At 38.7% G+C, this 19,085-nt stretch overlaps 1 protein-coding gene and 1 pseudogene across 7 annotated transcripts in view; both read right to left on the reverse strand.

Annotated features, from left to right (window-relative positions):
* The window catches only part of UIMC1 (ubiquitin interaction motif containing 1), a 120,215-nt gene that overhangs the window by 71,621 nt on the left and 29,509 nt on the right, over positions 1-19,085 (reverse strand). For all 7 annotated transcript variants that reach the window (XM_065918249.1, XM_065918251.1, XM_065918246.1 and 4 more), the window contains one exon: positions 14,112-14,196. In XM_065918249.1, the coding sequence (XP_065774321.1) occupies positions 14,112-14,196 (85 nt within the window). The remainder of the gene's footprint in view (positions 1-14,111; positions 14,197-19,085) is intronic.
* Positions 5,994-6,993, reverse strand: LOC136156235 (selenide, water dikinase 1 pseudogene; annotated as a pseudogene).

Here is a 19,085-nt window from a genome sequence, read left to right on the forward strand (position 1 = left end):
AACTCAGTCAAAGGGGGCCCACAGACTTGTAAGTTTTATTTCCAAGATTTTAACCAGGTTCTCATAATAAATATAGGAGAAACTTCCTCTTAAATGTCCCAAAGAGGATAGAGGAGAGGAGCTATTTTGAAATATATCAGGGCACTCTGTTCTTTCCAGCAAGGCTTGCCCTAGCAGAAACTAAGTAATCAGTCTAGACTAACAGTATAACTGACCTGTGAGAAGGGACATACCAAACTCCAACCTACTCTAGCCATCCTCTCCCACCTAAAGAGGGAGTAAAAAATTAGAAACACTTGTGAAGTTCACAGACTGAAATAGTGAGACTTAATTAGGGAACTTCCCTGGTGGCTCAGATGGTAAGGAATCTGCCTCTAAGGCAGGAGACCCAGGATCGATCCCTGCATCAGGAAGATCCCCTGGAGAAGGAAATGGCAACCCACTCCAGTATTCTTGCCTGGAAAATCCCAGGGACGGAGGAACCTGGTGGGCTGCCATCTATGGGGTTGCACAGAGTCGGACACGACTGAAGTGACTTAGCAGCAGCAGCAGCAGCAACACCACATTACTAAAGGCCTATTTAGAGTAGTTTCTTTTACCTGGTACATCGTGTCCAGCTATCAAGAAAAAATTACAAGCCACACTAAAAGGCAAAAACTACAATTTGAAAAGATAGACTATACATCAGAACCAGACATGGTGCTAATGCTGGAATTATCAGGCGAGAAATTTAAAACAATTATGATTAATATAAGGGCTTTAAAGGATTAATTAGAGCACAAACAAGGACAGATGGGAAATGCAAATAGAGAGATGGAAATCCTAAGAAAGAAACAAAAAGAAATACTAAAGATTAAAAACACTGCAACAGAAATGAAGAATGCTTTGGATGGGCTTATCAGTAGACTGGACACACCTTTAAAAAAGAATCTGAGCTTGAAGACATGTTAATTGAAACCACCAAAACTAAAACATAAAGAGAACAAAGACTGAAAAGGATAAGACAATATTCAAGGACTGTGGAACAACTACAAAAAGAGTAATAAAAACATAACGCAACTGCCAGAAGGATGAGAAAAATAGAAGCGAAAGAATTATGTGAAATAATAATGACTCCGAATTTCCCTAAATTAAGGTCAAATACTAAATCACAGATCCAGAAAGCTTAAGGAACACTAAACAGGGAGATCCCACAAGATGGCAGAGTAAAATAAGGAGGCCACCTTCCTCCCCACAAATATGTCAAAAACATATCTGCGTATGGAACAACTCCTACAGAACACCTTCTGAAAGCTGGCAAGACCCCAGACTTCCAAAAAGGCAAACCAATCTCCACAGAATGAGGTAGGGAAAAAGTTCTAAGAGAAAAGAGACAAAGGATTTGGGATGGGGACCTACACCTTGGGGAGGGAGCCATGAAGAAGAAAAAGTTTCTACACACTTGGAAACCCCCTCACTGTAGGGCTGGGGAAGAGCTTTGGAACCACAGAGGGGAATGCAGCAACATGTGCTCAGAAGGCAAATGGAGAGAAATCACCACGAGATTATTGGTGACCAACACTTACCAGCCAAGATGCTGCTGGCACTCCCTGCTGCAGCCAGTATGGGCTGGATGCTGAGGGCTTTGGGGGTTGGACCTCAGGGAGAGGACTGGGGTTGACTGCTGTGAAGATACTCTGAAGTGGCTAGTACAACACAGCTGAGGGAGTCCAGGATGTTGGGCTTGACAGAGAGACAGGAGATCATTGCTGTGGGGATCCTCAAAAACTGTGCACTCACTGACAACAGGACCCAGCCTTCAAGAGCGCCATACATGGGACAAGCCCCAGCTGTGGATTGCGACCCCAGAGGCAGATACGCTGGCCAGCCACCACCAAAGCCGGCACAAGTGCCAGAAATGGCACTAGCCGCAAATGCAATTTATGATCCCAGAAAGAGGCACTCAGGCCAACTGGCCACCGTCAAAGCCAAGGCAAGTGCAATAGGCAGGAAACAAACTGCCGCTGCGGTCCCAACCCCAAGGTAGCAGCTGCCACCAAGCTGTCAGCAGGCAGAGGTCACAGTCTACACCTTCCTGTGAACTTATGCGGCTTGGCTCTAACAAGGGACACACAACCAGGGAGCAACCACCTCAGACTATAGCAACTTCTCACAGGCCTCTGCTGAAGCAGGTACTCCCCACACACCCCAACTGGGTCTGCCATACCCCTCCATCTCCCCAGCCCGACTGAGAGGTGAGCCATAAGCTGCTATTTTCACCCCCTCTTGTCTTGGCAAGGAACAGACACCAGAGGGTTGCCTACAAGAAGCTGTTACTGGTATTCAGTCGCTAAGTTGTGTCTGACTCTGCGACTGCATCGACTGTAGCATGCCAGGTCCTTCTGTCCTCCACCATCTCCTGGAGTTTGCTCAGATACACATCCACTGAGTCAGTGATGCCATCCAACCATCTCATCCTCTGCCACCACTTCTCCTTTTGCCTTCAGTGTTTCCCAGCACCAAAGGCTTTTCCAATGGGTTGGTTCTTCTCATCAGGTGGCCAAAGTATTGAAGCTTCAACAGAGGTGGGAACAAAACCAAAGCTAAGCTCCAGGCACTATGTGAACAAAGACGAAGGGAAGGCGCTCCTGCAGCTACAGGTGCAGCAGATTAAATACCTGCTATCAGCCTGAGACTGTGGACTTTGGAGCAATTTTATGTCAATAAAATGGACAATCTGGAAGAAATGGACAAATTCTTAAAAAAGTATAACCTTCTAAGACTGAACCAGGAAGAAACAGGAAATAAAAACAGACCAATCACAGGCACTGAATCAAAACTATAATCAAAAATCTTCCAACAAACAAAAGTCCAGGACCAGATGGCTTCACAGGTGAATTCTACTGAACATTTAGAGAAGCGTTAACATCTATCCTCCTCAAATTCTTCCAGAACACTGCAGAGGAAGAAAAACTCCCACTCATTCTATAAGGCCACCATCACCCTGATACCAAAACCAGATGAAGGCATCACAAAAAAAGACAATTACAGGCCAATATCACTGACAAACTGAAAAAATCCTCAACAAAATTTTAGCAAACAGAACCCAACAATATGGTAAAAGGATCATACACCACAATCAAGTGGGGTTTATCCCGGGGCTTCTCTAATATACACAAGTCAATGTGAAACACCATACTAATAAACTGAAAGATAAAAACTATACCATCATCTCAATAGATGCAGAGGAAGCTTTTGACAAAATTCAACACTCAGTTATAATTAAAAACTCTCCAGAAAGTAGGCACAGAAGGAACCTACCTAAACACAATAAAGGCCATATACGACAAACCCAGAGAAAACATTATTCTCACTGTTTAAAAACTAAAAGTATTTCCACTAAGATCAGGAACAAGACAAGGGTAATCACTCTCACCATCATTTAATATAGTTTTGGAAGTCCCAGTAACAGCAATCAGAAAAAGAAATAAAAAACCTCTAGATTGGAGAAGAAAATAAAACTCTATGTGCAGATGACATGATACTATACATAGAAAATCCTAAAGATGCCACCAGAAAATTACTAGAGCTAATCAATGAACATAGTAAAGTCACAGGATATAAAACACACAGAAATCCCTTGCATTCCTATACACTAACAATAAGAAAGAGAAATTAAAGAAGCAATTCCATTAACTATTGCAACAAAAAGAATAAAATACCTAAGAGTAAACCTACCTAAAGAAATGAAAGACCTCTATGCATAAAACTGTAAGACATGATGAAAGAAATCAAAGATGACACAAACAAATGGAGAGATATAACATGTTCTTGGACTGGAAGAATTATTATTATGATAATACTACCCAAAGCAATCTACAGATTCAATGCAATCTCTATCCAACTACCAATGACATTTTTCACAGAACTAGAACAGAAAATTTCACAATCTATATGGAAACACAAAAGACCCCAAACAGCCAAAGCAATCTTGAGAAAAACATTACTGGAGAAATCAACTTTCCTGCCTTCAGACTATACTACAAAGCTACAGTCATCAATACAGTATGGTATTGGCACAAAAACAGAAATATAGGCCAATGGAACAAGATAAAAAGCCCAGAGATAAACCCACACACCTATGGGCACCTTATCTTTGACAAAGGAGGCAAGAATATATACAATGAAGAAAAGACAGCCTCTTCAATAAGTGGTGCTGGGAAAACTGGACAGCTACATGTAAAAGAATGAAACTAGAACACTTCCTAATATCATACACAAAATAAACTCAAAATGGATCAAAGATTTAAATGTAAAGCCAGAAACTATAAAGTTCTCAGAGGAAAACACAGGCAGTACATTCTTCAACATAAATTACAGCAAGATCCTATTTGACTCACCTCCTAGAGTAATGGAAATAAAAACAAAAATAATCAATGTGACCTAATTAAAATTAAAAGCTTTTGCACAAGAAAGGAAAGATTAAACAGTTTTAAAAGACAACCCTCAGAATGGGAGAAAATAACTGCAAATGAAGCAACTGACAAAGGATTAATCTCCAAAATATATAAGCAACTCATACAGCACAGCTCAATATCAAAAAATGAACAGCTCAATCGAAAAATGCACAGCAGAAACAGATATTTCTCCAAAGAAGACATAGAGATAGCTAATAAACACATGAAAAAATTGCTCAACATCACTTAGAGAAATGCAAATCAAAACTACAATGAGGTATCACTTCATACCAGTCAGAATGACCATCAACAAAAAAACCACAAACAATAAATGCTGGAGAGGATGTGGATAAAAGGGAACCCTACCACCCTCTTGGTGGGAATGTAAATTGATACAGCCACTATGGAGAACAGTATGGAGATTCCTGAACAAACTAGTACTAAAACTACTATATGACCCAGCAATCCCACTACTGGGCAAATACTCTGAGAAAACCACAATTCAAAAAGGCACAAGCACCCCAGTGTTCACTGCAGCACTATTGACAATAGCCAGGACAGAGAAGCAACCTAGATGACCATCAACAGATGAATGGATAAAGAAGTTGTGGCACATATATACAATGGCATAATACTCAGCCATAAAAAGGAATGAATTTGAGTCAGTTGTAGTGAGGTGGACGAACCTAGAGCGTGTTACACAGAGTGAAGTCAATCAGAAAGAGAAAAACTAATACTGTGTATTAACACATACACATGGAATCTAGAAAAATAGTACTGATGAACCTTTTTACAGAGAAGAAATGGGGATGCAGACATAGAGAATGATCTGGGGAACGGAGAGGGTAGGACAAATTGAGAAAGTATCACTGACATATATACACTATGCTTATTCACACAGTCCTGTCCAACTCTATGCAACCCCATGGACTACAGACTGCCCGGCTCCTCTGTCCAAGGGGATTCTCCAGGTGAGAATACTGGAGTGGGTTGCCATGCCCTCCTCCAAGGGAATGGATAGGGAGAGACTCAAGACGGGGAATATATATATATAAATATAAATATACATATATATATATATATGACTGATTCATGTTGATGTACGACAGAGACGAGCACAACACTGTAAAGCAATTATTCCTCAATTTAAAAAAAATGACCAACCAGCAAAAATGCATCCCCAAAACTATACCAAGGCATATAGTTTTCAAACTGCAGAAAATCTAAGATAAAGTGTTGAAAAAAGTCATAGGCAAAAAACACCTCACCTATAGAGCACCAAAGATAAGAGTTACATCCAACTTCTCAGAAACCACGCAAGCAATAAGAAAGCAGAGTAAAATATTGTTGAAAGATGTTCTTTAGACAGAAGGAATATTATCTAGATCAGAAACTCAGACCTATATTAACAAAGGAAGAATACCAAAGAAGGAATAAATGAAGACAAAATAAAAACTTTTATTTTCCTTATTCTTTCTTTGTTCATAGTCTCTAATCGAAATGACAATAAAGGAAGTAGCTATTTAAAACAAAACCACACAGTTGCTTCAGCCTAGATTAAGAGGTGACACCGGGTGTGGGGTTCACACTCTGGGTGGCCAACTGCAATGCAACCTCAATGATCTGGGGCTTGTCTATGATCCTGGCTGTGTGGTTACCCTTCTCCATAATCCCAATAATCCATACCTGTTGGCCTTCAGCGTATTTGGGGGATTTTATCTCTGCACGGAACTGAGCTACTTGCTCACAAAGTAAACAGATCAGGAGGCCTCTTGACATCTCCGGACAGGTCCCATGCATAAGGCCAAACATGTTTCCACAGACCTTGCTCACAGCTGCCATCCTGGCCAGGATAGGAAGATTATGAATCACAAAGGACACCTTGTTTCTCTGTTTGGCCAGGTTCTGTGCATGGCCCAGAATCCCAAAGCCTGTGATGTTTGTGGCCACATGGGCATTGAATGTATACACGAGTCCTGCCACTGTCCTGTTGAGCCTGGCCATGTTCATCACTGCCTCCTGGTACTCCAGCTCCACATCCTCCTGAGGGACCACTAGCTTGATTTTATTCCATTTCTCAGGAATGTCCAGCCACTGGTGCATGGCCATGACCACTTGCATCCCCAAACGTTTTGTCAGCACAAGCACACCCAACACTGCATTATCTGGCATGATAAATTCATTGGGGTGGCAGACAGTTGTATCCACAACAATCCATGGGTTTAGCAATCCAGGGGTTTAGCTCTGTTTGGCCACCCATTATAGACATTCCCACCTCCTCTTCTGCATCTTTAAAACCCTGTATATTTAGAGGCATTACTTTATCCCTTTCCCTGTTAGTCATTTTATGACTGATTCCAAGAAGCATCAGCATGTTGTCACATTCTGTGCCCCCCATGGCACAGAGGTCACTGAGGACATTGGCACAGGCTATCCTGCCCATCATATAAGGGTCAGTGACCAGGGGCTAAATGTAATCTGCAGTTTGAACCAAGGGAAGACTGCCATGCCTCAGAGGAAAGACACAAGTGTCTATCCCGATGCCAAATCTTGGCATATCCGCTACAAGAAGCTGCTCTTCTTCTTGGAAATGGTTCTCCTATAAGGACTCCAGCAATTTCTGCAAGGACATCTTAGAGCCCTTTGAAACCGGAGCCCTTCAGTTAAGTGAATCTGGTTAACCAGAAGCTGTTGTCCAATTCATAACTTTCCCGATTAATGTACTCCCACTTTGGACATGGTTCTTGAGCCCACATACCTCACAGTTGGGCTCCTCCCCTCCCTCTCCTATGAGGCTGGTTTCTTTATAGATCCACCTGTTTACTTTGCATCCTCCACCTCCTCCCACAAACAGGACTCTGTCACTCCCACAACGTACCAGGCATGGTACCTTAACAAATTTAAAGCAAGAAAAATCATGCAATGTCTGCTCTCAGACCACAATGAAATTAAACTAGAAATCAATTAGAAAAATAACAGGAAAATCTCAAAATAAATGGAGATTAAACAACATACTTTAAATAACTCATGGCTCAAAGAAGAAATCTCAAGAGAAATATAAAAATACTTTGAATCAAATGAAAATGAAAACACAACTTATCAAAATTTCTGGGATGCAGCAAAGGCAGTGCTTAGAGGGGATTTATAGCATTGAGTGCATACACTGGGAAAAAAGATCTAAAATCAATCATCTAACCTTAGGGAACCAGAAAAAAAAAAGAGAGAGACAGCAAATTAAATACAAAGTAAGCAGAAGAAGAAAATAATAAAAACTACAGCAGAAATCAATGAAATTGAAATTGAGAAGTGAATAGAGAAAATGAACCAAAACAAAAGCTGATGTATTTTTTTAAAAATCAATAAAATTGATAAACCACTAGCTAGGCTGACTAAACAAAGAGAGGACATAAATTTCTAGTATCAGAAATGAAAGAGGGGACATCACTACAGACCTCTTGGAGATTAAAAGAATAATAAAGGAATACTATGAACAACTCTATGTCCACAAATTTGATAACCTCAACGAAACAGACCAATTCTCTTGAAAGACACAATCTGCCAACACTCACATTAAAAAAAAAAAAAAAGACAGTCTGACTATATCTATTAAAGAAATAGAATTCATAACTAACCTTGCACAACAAAAAGCAACAGGCCTAGGTGGATACACTATTAAATTTTACCAAATATTTAAGTTCAGTTCAGTTCAGTTCAGTCACTCAGACATGTCAGACTCTTAGCGACCCCATGAACCACAGAACGCCAGGCATCCCTGTCCATCACCAACTCTCAGAGTCCACCCAAAACCATGTCCATCGAGTCGATGATGACATCCAACCATCTCATCCTCTGTCATTCCCTTCTCCTCCTGCCCTCACTCTTTCTCAGCATCAGGGTCTTTTCCAATTAGTCAGCTCTCCACATCAGGTGGACAAAGTATTGGAATTTTAGCTTCCACATCAGTCCTTCCAATGAATACCCGGGACTGATCTCCTTTAGGATATCTCGTTGGATCTCCTTGCAGTCCAAGGGACTCTCAAGAGTCTTCTCCAACACCACAGTTCAGAAGCATCAATTCTTCAGCATCCATCTTTCTTTATAGAATTCTCACATCCATACATGACCACTGGAAAAAACATAGCCTTGACTAGATGGACCTTTGTTGGCAAAGTAACGTCTCTGCTTTTTAATATGCTGTTTAGGTCGGTCACAACTTTCCCTCCAAGGAATAAGCGTCTTTTAATTCCATGGCTGCAATCACCATCTGCAGTGATTTTGGAGCCCAGAAAAATAGTCAGCCACTGTTTCCACTATTTTCCTATCTATCAGCCATGAAGTGATGGGACCGGATGCCATGATCTTCGTTTTCTGAATGCTGACCTTTAAGCCAACTTTTTCACTCTCCTCCTTCACTTTCATCAAGAAGCTCTTTAGTTCTTCTTCACTCTCTGCCATAAGGGTGGTGTCATCTGCATATCTGAGGTTATTGATATTTCTCCCGGCAATCTTAATTCCAGCTTTTGCTTCTTCCAGCCCAGTGTTTCTCATGATGTACTCTGCATATAAGTTAAATAAGCAGGGTGGCAATATACAGCCTTGATGTACTCTTTTTCCTATTTGGAACCAGTCTGTTGTTCCATGTCCAGTTCTAACTGTTGCTTCCTGACCTGCATACAGGTTTCTCAAGAGGCAAGTCAGGTGGTCTGGTATTCCCATCTCTTTCAGAATTTTCCACAGTTTGTTGTGATCCACACAGTCAAAGGCTTTGACATAGTCAATTAAGCAGAAATAGATGTTTTTCTGGAACTCTCGCTTTTTCGATGATCCATCGGATGTTGGCAATTTGATCTCTGGTTCCTCTGCCTTTTCCAAAACCAGCTTGAACATCTGGAAGTTCACGGTTCACGTATTGCTGAAGCCTGGCTTGGAGAATTTTGAGCATTACTTTACTAGCGTGTGAGATGAGTGCAATTGTGTGGTAGTTTGAGCATTCTTTGGCATTGCCTTTCTTTGGGATTACAATGAAAACTGACCTTTTCCAATCCTGTGGCCAATGCTGAGTTTTCCAAATTCGCTGGCATATTGAGTGCAGCACTTTCACAGCGTCATCTTTCAGGATGTGAAATAGCTCAACTGGAATTCCATCACATCCACTAGCTTTGTTCGTAGTGATGCTTTCTAAGGCCCACTTGACTTCACATTCCAGGATGTCTGGCTCTAGGTGAGTGATCACACCATTGTGATTATCTGGGTCATGAAAATCTTTTTTGTACAGTTCTTCTGTGTATTCTTGCCACCTCTTCTTAATATTTTCAGCTTCTGTTAGGTCCCTACCATTTCTGTCCTTTATTGAGACCATCTTTGCATGAAATGTTCCCTTGGTATCTCTAATTTTCTTGAAGAGATCTCTAGTCTTTCCCATTCTATTGTTTTCCGCTATTTCTTTGCATTGATCACTGAGGAAGCCTTTCTCATCTCTCCTTGCTTATCTCTTCTTTGGAACTCTGCATTCAAATGGGTATATCTTTCCTTTTCTCCTTTGCTTTTCACTTCGTGTCTTTTCACAACTATGTGTAAGGCCTCCTCAGACAGCCATTATACAAATTCTCTACAATCTCTTTCAGAGGATAGAAGCAGAGGGAATTCTACATAAGTTATTCCATGTGACCACATTAACCCTAACAGTAAAACTAGACAAAAATGTTACAAGAAAAGTACAGACCAATATCTCTCATGAACACAGAGGAAAAACTTAACAAAATATTAGCAAATTGAACCTAACAATACATAAAAAGAATTATACACCAGGACCAAATGGAATTTATCCCAGATGTGCACGCTAGTTCAACATTCAAAAATTAAGTAACATAATGCAATGCATAAACAGAATGAAAAAGAAAAATCACATGATCATATTCAACAGATTCAGAAAAAGCAATGGATAAAATCACTCATCCATGATAAAAACCTCTTGATAAATTAGGAATAGAGAATTTTCTCAATTTGATGGAGAATAATATATAAAAAAAACTTATAGCTAACATCATACTAAAAGGAAAAAAGTCAAAGCTTTCCCATTATAAATAGGAAAAAATAGGCCCTCTCATCACTCCTTTTCAACACTGTACTGGACATACCAGCTAATGCAATAAGACAAGAAAAGGAAATAAAAGGCATCCAGACAAGGAAGGAAAAAAGTAAAACTGTTCACAAATCACACTATCATCTAAGTAGAAAATCCAACAGAATCAACAAAATTCCTAGAAGTGACTATACTAAGGTTATGATATACAAGAATAGTAGTCAATCACATTCCATATACCAGAAATGAACAAGTGTAATTTGAAATCTGTTGCTTTCCAGGTGGTGCAATGGTAAAGAATACATCTGCCACTGTAGCAGCTGCAACAGACACAGGTTCAATCCCTGGGTCAGAAAGATCCCCTGGAGTAGGAAATGGCAACCCATTCTAATATTCTTGCCTAGAAAATTCCATGGACAGAGGAGCCTGGTGGGCTACAGTCCAGGGGTTGCAAAGAGTCAGGCACTATATGCACACATGAATTTGAAATTTAAAACACAATATCATTTACATTGGTAATAAAATAATGTACAAGATCCATATGAGCAAAAATACAAAACTCCGATTAACAAAATCAAGTAAAATTAACTAACTAAAGGGATTCCATGTCATGGGATAGAAAGACTTATATAATGTCAACATACCAATTTTACAAACATGATCTGTAGATTCAATATAATCGAAATCAAAATTCCAGTATATTTTGTAGATACAAAAAAAAAAAACAAACTCATTCTAAAGTTTATATGGAGAGAAGGAAATGGCAACCCACTCCAGTACTCATGCCTGGGTAATTCATGGACAGAGGAGTCTGGTGGGCTACAGTCCATGGGATCGCAAAGTGTCAGACACAACTGAGTGACTAATACACATTCATAGTTGAGGCAGGAGATAGATGGGCCCCAGGTCAGCTATCTACAACTGGCCTCCAGTTCATACCTCCTAGGGTCGGTCATTCATTACCAGTCCCTATTTACATTTCCTGAAGTAAGAGACATATGGGCTCCAGGACTACATATTTATGACTGGACTCCTATCTGTATTTCAAGATCTATACCTCAATATAAAAACCAACAAGAACAGGGTAAATAACTGGATATTGGGCAGTTTTAGGGCAGGGAGAGAGTGGGACTAAAATCTGTTAAAAGATTAAGAGGTCACACACTCCCCCATCCTTAGGGCAAAGGAGACACTATGCATATGCAAAAACCCTTCATGGGGTCAAAAGGGGGGGGGGGGGGGGGCGCCAGACCAGAGTTAAGCCTTGCCACCCACTTCCATAAGCCTTTTCAGTGGGATCCATCTTAACTGAAAGGTCTGTGCACACCCAGGGGAGGGTTAGGACAGGTCAAGTGTGGAAAAAGGAAACCAGATAACTGGCTAAAGAAGATTAGGAAGAACTGTCCTATATAAATGACTTAACAGCCTCTTTTCTGTGCTCCTCACTATGGGGGATGCCCACATCCCTTCTCTCCAGGTGCCTCTCTGCCTTGCTTCTATCTTAACTAAACAAACTGTTTCTCTGTATGCTCTCCCACTTGTTCTTATGCTATGTCTCTAATAATAAACTTTATACCTGCATTTACAGTTTTTGTCTCCATGATAAATGCATCTTTCACTAGGGGCAAAGATCCAGGAAAAAAAATAGCCTCTAGCCTTTGCTGGTCTGGATTCCTGTTTTTCATCCACGTTGCCCAGGTTCAATTCCTGGGTAGGGAATTAAGATCTTACTTCATGCCACTGCTCACTGCTGCCTCATGGAGATCATAGTGATAACAACCTCTAGATATACCACAGTGATTTAGCAAAAACAACAATTATGGTTAATTTTATAAGGCTGAGAATTATACTTTAAATCACCTAAATTCAAATGAATAATGAAAAAATTCTGCTTTATCTTCAATGTTTTGTAATAATCTCAGTTAACATACATTTTAACAAGTTGACTGAAATACTTAAACACCTCTCATGACATTAAAATGCAAAACTACAGTCATTATTAAATAACTTCACAATTGAGTAACAAAGTCAGAAGAGAAAAAACTTCCAATAAATAATATTTGTGATATTGTGATTTATAATAATATATACTGAATCTTGGCACCTGACACAGAGCTCCTAATAATCCTGGAATTTCCTAACAACTCCTAACAGCTCCTAACAACCGGAATTTTCTAAATGAAAAGAGCAATAAAGGTACCTTTTGTTATTCATAACAATTACCTTTTAGGCACACCAGAGATTCTATTAATGAACTTACTTTTGGAAAGCCCCTAAGGATTGGGGCTGGTTGCCAGGGGAACCAACCAAGTTGCTAGAGGATTAGAACTTTTATTCCAACTCCCTAACCTCCAGGGAAGGAAGAGCGACTGGCTGGAAGTTAGACCAATCACCAATGAACAATGATTTAATCAATCATACCTGTATAATGAAGCCTTCATAAAATACCTGAACTATAATGTTTGAACAGTCTCCAGGTTGGTGAACATGTATAGGGACTGAGAAGGTGACATGCCTGGGTAGGTCAAAGAGGTCCCAGGTCTCCTATATCTTGCCCTATATCTTAATCTGGCTGTTACTGAGTTATAGCCTTTATAATAAAAGTGAAAGTGAAGTTGCTCAGTCATGTCCGACTCTTTGCGACCCCATGGACTGTAGCCTATCAGGCTCCTCCATCCATAGGATTTTCCAGGCAAGAATACTGGAGTGGGTTGCCATTTCCTTCTCCAGGAGATCTTCCCAATGCAGGGACTGAACCTGGGTCTCCCGCATTGTAGGCAGACACTTTACAGTCTGAGCCATCAGGGAAGTCAATCTGGCTGTTACTGAGTTATATCCTTTATAATAAACCAGTCATCTAATAAGTAAATGCTTCCCTAAATTCTGAGAGCCACTTTGGCAAATTAATTGAACACAAAAAAAGGGGTCACAGGAACCTCTGATTTATAGCCAGTCAGTCAGAAGCACAGGTAATAACCTGGACTTGCAATTGTCATCTGAAAGAAGGGGAAGTCGCGCAGAACTAAGCCTTTAGCTTGTGGGATCTGACAGTGTCATATTTCCGTAAACTGTAGGGCACCCAGTTTGGACAGTTTGTAGGGCAAAGAGTTGGAGAACTGCTTGGTGTAGGGGAGAAAAAAAAACCTTACACATCTGATGACCAGAATAAAGTGCTGAGAGTAGAGGAGACACACAGAATTTTAGAGATCAAAACAGTAACACCATTATTGGAGCTTATTATATTATTGGAAAATAAGTGATTTTCTACATGTTATCTTCATTTTATTGATGAGGTAACAGCAGTAGGCTTTAGTGGTTTGACTAACGTCCACATAGTAAGTGGAAGCAGGGGTTCAAAACCAAGTGTGCCTAACTCTGAAAGGGCACATTCTTAATTTCAACATGCTGCCTTTAATAATCAATTGTATACACCCTAGGTAACTGTGATCCCCACAAATTTTAATGGAATCCAGAATTAACAAGAACCACACACATTCTTATTCAGAGAAACCTCTTCTTAATGAAGAAACTAGTGTCAATTCTGTGACTGTTGAAACTTCCAAACCATTCTCAATACAAAAATGAAAACATACGTGCAATTTTTCTTTTAGCCAAACACTTTGCTCTATTTGACTGTTGTGTCTTCGTTTTCTGCAATCCATTTTCCTCCTTTGGCTCCTGTTGCAAAACAAGAAACATGATCAGGTTGATTGCCATTAAAAGTAGTACTCTTTCTACCCTCCTCTACAGCTAACAGAGGCTACTAAACCTCTAAAGAATCAGTGTTTTTGTAAATGTTTGTAGATGTTTTGTAACATTTTTTGTAAATGTTCAAAGAAAACATCAGAAAAAGATCTTTACGGTAGAAAAAGAAAAATGTAGATTCAAAACCAATAAAAATAAAAACTGTAATATACAGATATAACTATGTCATATTCAAGCTCATATAAAAACTGGCCTATCTGTAAAATACCAGCAAGTATGCACCCAAGTTCAGAGAAAGCTCGATTCAATGTTTTAAAGTCAGTAATAAAGTTTAAGCCCAGTGCATACTCACTTCTTTTAAATCAGTACTTTAAAAAGCAACAGAACAACCAAGGAAAAGTATGCAGCATATTTATCAGAATAAATAAAGGGCTAATTTTCCTTATATATAAAGAGCTCTTACAAATCAATACAAAGCATCCTCCCATAGGCAAAAAATATGTTAACACACTTCACAGAAAAACATACACAAAGAGCTTGTATGTATATGGAAATGCAATTCACAATTATGTAGGTATCTTTTTTTAATCTATACCAATGGTAAAAATGAAAAATTTCATAAAATATTTATTGTGAGGAAACAAGTACCATAGATTGGATAAAATGGATACAAATCAAAAAAAAAAAAAATGGATACAAATCACTATTTTGTTCACCTGGAACTAATATAGTGCTGTGGGTAAATTATACTTCAATTACTCGTGTGTGTGTGTGTGTGTGTGTGTGTGTGTGTGTGTGTGTGTGTGTGTGTGTGTGTTGGGAGAAAATGAATCAAACTGCTAATGGTGGTTATCTCTACAGGGTGGGAATTGTGGATGGTTATCATTTTTTAGTGTAGGCTTTTACATGTTTCAAACAATCAACAGGTATTGCTTGTAAAATTAAGATAAAAACAATAAATGTCATTAAAAATGAAAAAAAAAAGAATACAGGCAAAGGTTATCCCATAAATATATAACTGGGATCTCTGAAGAAGAAAACAAACAATGAAACAAACTAACATTAAGATTATAATAAATAAAATTTACAAGGGAAAAAAGGCAGAGAATGAGATCGTTCAATGGCATCACTGACTCAATGGACATGAAGAGTTTGAGCAAGCACCGGGAGTTTGGTGATGGAGGGGGAAGCTTGGCGAGCTACAATCCATGGGGTCTCAAAGAGTCAGACATGACGGAGCAATTGAACTGAACTGACATATTGAAAGTTCACTCTGACCAATCAGTTTCCTAACACATACACATAATATACCTATCTCACCCTAAAGAAAAATTCTTAGCATTCAGACTAACAAAAAGGACTAGTCACTTATCAAAAAAAAGGAAAATAAATCAGACTTTTCAAATGTAACATACAAAGCAAAAGTCAAGAAGGCAGCATTTTAAAGAAACTCAAGGGAAAAGAGAAAATTTTAAACCAAGGATGTTGGATCCCATCAAGCAGTATTTCAGATAGCGAGACTACAAAAAAACAGTATCAAAAACTTAACAACTAAAAAAAAAAAAAAAAAAAAAAAAAAAAAAACTTAACAACTTAGGAAATTATATAGTCACAAGGCCTACTTGACAAATCTAGTAAAAATCAAGCACTATTCAACTAAAAAATAATTAGAAAAATCTGGCAAAAGAATTGATAGTAAGTATTTAACATTTAATTTTAGAACTAAGACTAAAACGAAAGTAGAGATAAGAATAGAAAAAAATGTGTAAATATTATATGCAGAAATGAGAAATAATATATGAGAGAAATCAGAAATGGAAAGTAAAATAAGTTCATTTTCTATTGTATGCACTGTAAGTGAAAGTCAAAGGATACTATTTACAACTGACAAACCAAACTACAGAAAGCTAAATTAAAAAAAAAAAAAAGGAACTATGAAAAGCATTTATATACTCTAAAAAAAGATATACCAAAATATATGCCAAAAGCAGAGTCAAAAATCAAAGAATATAGAAAAAGAAATAAAATTAATATAACAAAAAATTAAACTCAACGCTATATATATATTTAAGAGACTGGGTTATAACAAAGTGATCCAGAATGGCTGAAAATGAAAGGTCTAGAAGATAACAGTAATTGTGTATCCGTGCTCAGTCACGTAGCTGTGTCTGACTCTTTGTGACCCTGTGGACTGTAGCCAGCCAGGCTCTCATGTCTATGAGATTTTCCAGGCAAGAATACTGGAGTGGGTTGCCATTTCCTCCTCTAGATGTTCCCAACCCAGCAATCTACCCTGCATCTCCTGCACTGGATTCTTTACCACTGAGCTACCTCTCCATACATCCTCCCAGAAAAACCACAAAACCAATAGGGCTTCCCAGGCGGCACTAGTGGTAAAGAACCTGCCTGCCAATGCAGGAGTCGCAGGAGACCTGGGTTCCATCCCTGGGTCAGGGAGATTCCCTAGAGGAGGAAATGGCAACCCACTCCAGTATTCTTGCCTGGAGAATCCCAAGGACGGAGGAGCCTGATGGACTACAATCCATGGGGTTACAAAGAACTGGACATGACTGAAGCGACTTAGCATGCAATAAGAACCAGAAATAACACCACCTATGACCAATACCTTCAACATTACTAGGAGACAAAATATACCACAGAATTCAAATAACCAGTGAGCAGAGAAATAGCAAATTCTAACAGAGTTCCCAGTGCTACTGCAAATCTATGAGTAAATAGAACAAAGAAAGAGAAGGCTTAAGAGACTATATGAAAAATAAGAAAAAGAGATGAAAAACTTAAGAACACAGACAAAACTATCTTCAAAATCAAAATGTCTGACACTAAGACAAAACACTGGTCCAAGAGGTGGTATTTCACATAATCAGCTACATTTTAAAGGGCTTGAAAGTGAGAGGAACAAAAGTGGCAACCTCAAAGATGTACTACCAATGGAAAAGAGGGAGATGCACAAAGAAGAAATGGTACTCCTCAGATTTCATAAAAGAAAGGAGGAAAGAAATGACAGGTCCTGAAGAAAAAAAAAACATGCCAATCTCTCTTCTTAACATCAACAATACCATCCATAAAAGAAACTAAAATGAAGTACACTGAAAAGACAAAAGGGAAGCTTTTATCCAGTAAATACAAAAATAAAAAAAGAAATTTCAAACCAAGCAACTATAAAACAGAAAGAGAAAATATAAATAAAAACATTTAAGTTTATGAATATTCTCCTCTAATCATCAACCCAGAAAAGGAAATTAACACATTCCAAACAAATTTTAAAGAATCATCTACAGATTAAGAAAAGCCTAGAATCAGAAAACTCAAACCATAAACCAACAAAAAAAGGAATAAATTGAAACTTCATAAAACCCAAACTGAAAATAGATAAAACCATCTCAAAAAAGAAAAATGGGGACTTCCCGGTGGTCCAGGAGCTAAGACTCTGAGCTCCCAATGCAGGGGGCTCAGGTTCGATCCCTGGTGGAGGAATTAGATCCTACATGCCCCAACTGAGAATCTGCATGCTGCTGCTGATCTGGAATGCTCCACACTGTTCTCCATAGTAGCTGTATCCATTTACATTCCCACCAAGAATGCAAGAGGGTTCGTATTTAAAAAAAAAAAAAGGGTCTCCAAAGGAAAACAGATTCAAGTAAAAATCTGAAAGAGTCACTAAAGAAATACAAGAAAACAATGAAAAAATGAAAGGAATAACCTACAAGATACACTGTTCTGAGAAAAGAGCAAGATGCAAATAGATATGCAACATTTCACATAAAAAGCAGAATTAAGAAAACATGAATCGGGACTTTCCTGGAGTCCAGTGGCTAAGACCTGCGCTCCCAGTACAGGGGGCCTGGGTTTGATCCCTGGTCAGGTAACTAGATCCCTCAAATCACAATAAAGATTGAAAATCCCATGTGCCACAACTAAGATGCAGTACTGCCAAATAAATAAATATTTAAAGAGAGAGGGGAAAAACGTGAATGGGCTTATTTTTGCTTTAAAGCAATGTTGAAACAATAAAAAAAAATTAATGAAATTGGTTATCAGTGGAGTGAGGGATGTGGAATAGGGTGGATAGAATGGAGAAGCAAGATAACTTGAGTATTTCTTTCTCTATAGATTTAATTTATTCAATAAAGCAATTTTCTACATAGTGCAAAAATAAAATTAGATCAACAAGAATGGGAAGAAAACAAAGAACCAATGCAAAAACAATCAGTTGGATGGTACCTTTTAAAGTACTTCAGTGACTTTATTACATATAAACAATCTAACCACATCAATTTAAAAAAGAGATTCTCAGACGGCATAAAATTAGAAACCTCAGACCGTGTGCTACCTGCAAGAAATCCAAATAAAATATAAACAAATACCTAGGTTAAAAGTTAAAATACCAACAAATGGTGCTGGAAAAACTGGATATTCACAAGCAAAAAAGAAGTCAGATCCCTACCTTAGACCATACACAAAAGCTAATAACACAAAATCGATCAAAGACCTAAATATAACACTTAAAATTTTAAAACTCTTAAAGAAAACATGGGGAAGGAAATGAGAACCCACTCCAGTATTCTTGCCTGAAAAATTCCATGGACAATGGAATGGCAGCTACACTGCATGGAGTCACAAAGAGTTGGACATGACCGAGCACACACAGAAGAAAACACAGGGGAAAAGCTTCATGACATGGAAGATTTGGCAATGACCTTTTGGATATGACACCAAAGCATAAGCAGTAATACAAAAACCAGGTAAACTGGACTAAATTTAAAACCACTCTGCATAAAAAGACTATCAACAGAGTACAAAGGCAATCTATGGAATAAGAGAAAATATGTGCAAATCAT

The sequence above is a fragment of the Muntiacus reevesi genome, chromosome 1 (genome assembly GCF_963930625.1).
Source record: "Muntiacus reevesi chromosome 1, mMunRee1.1, whole genome shotgun sequence".
Lineage (NCBI taxonomy): Eukaryota > Metazoa > Chordata > Mammalia > Artiodactyla > Cervidae > Muntiacus > Muntiacus reevesi.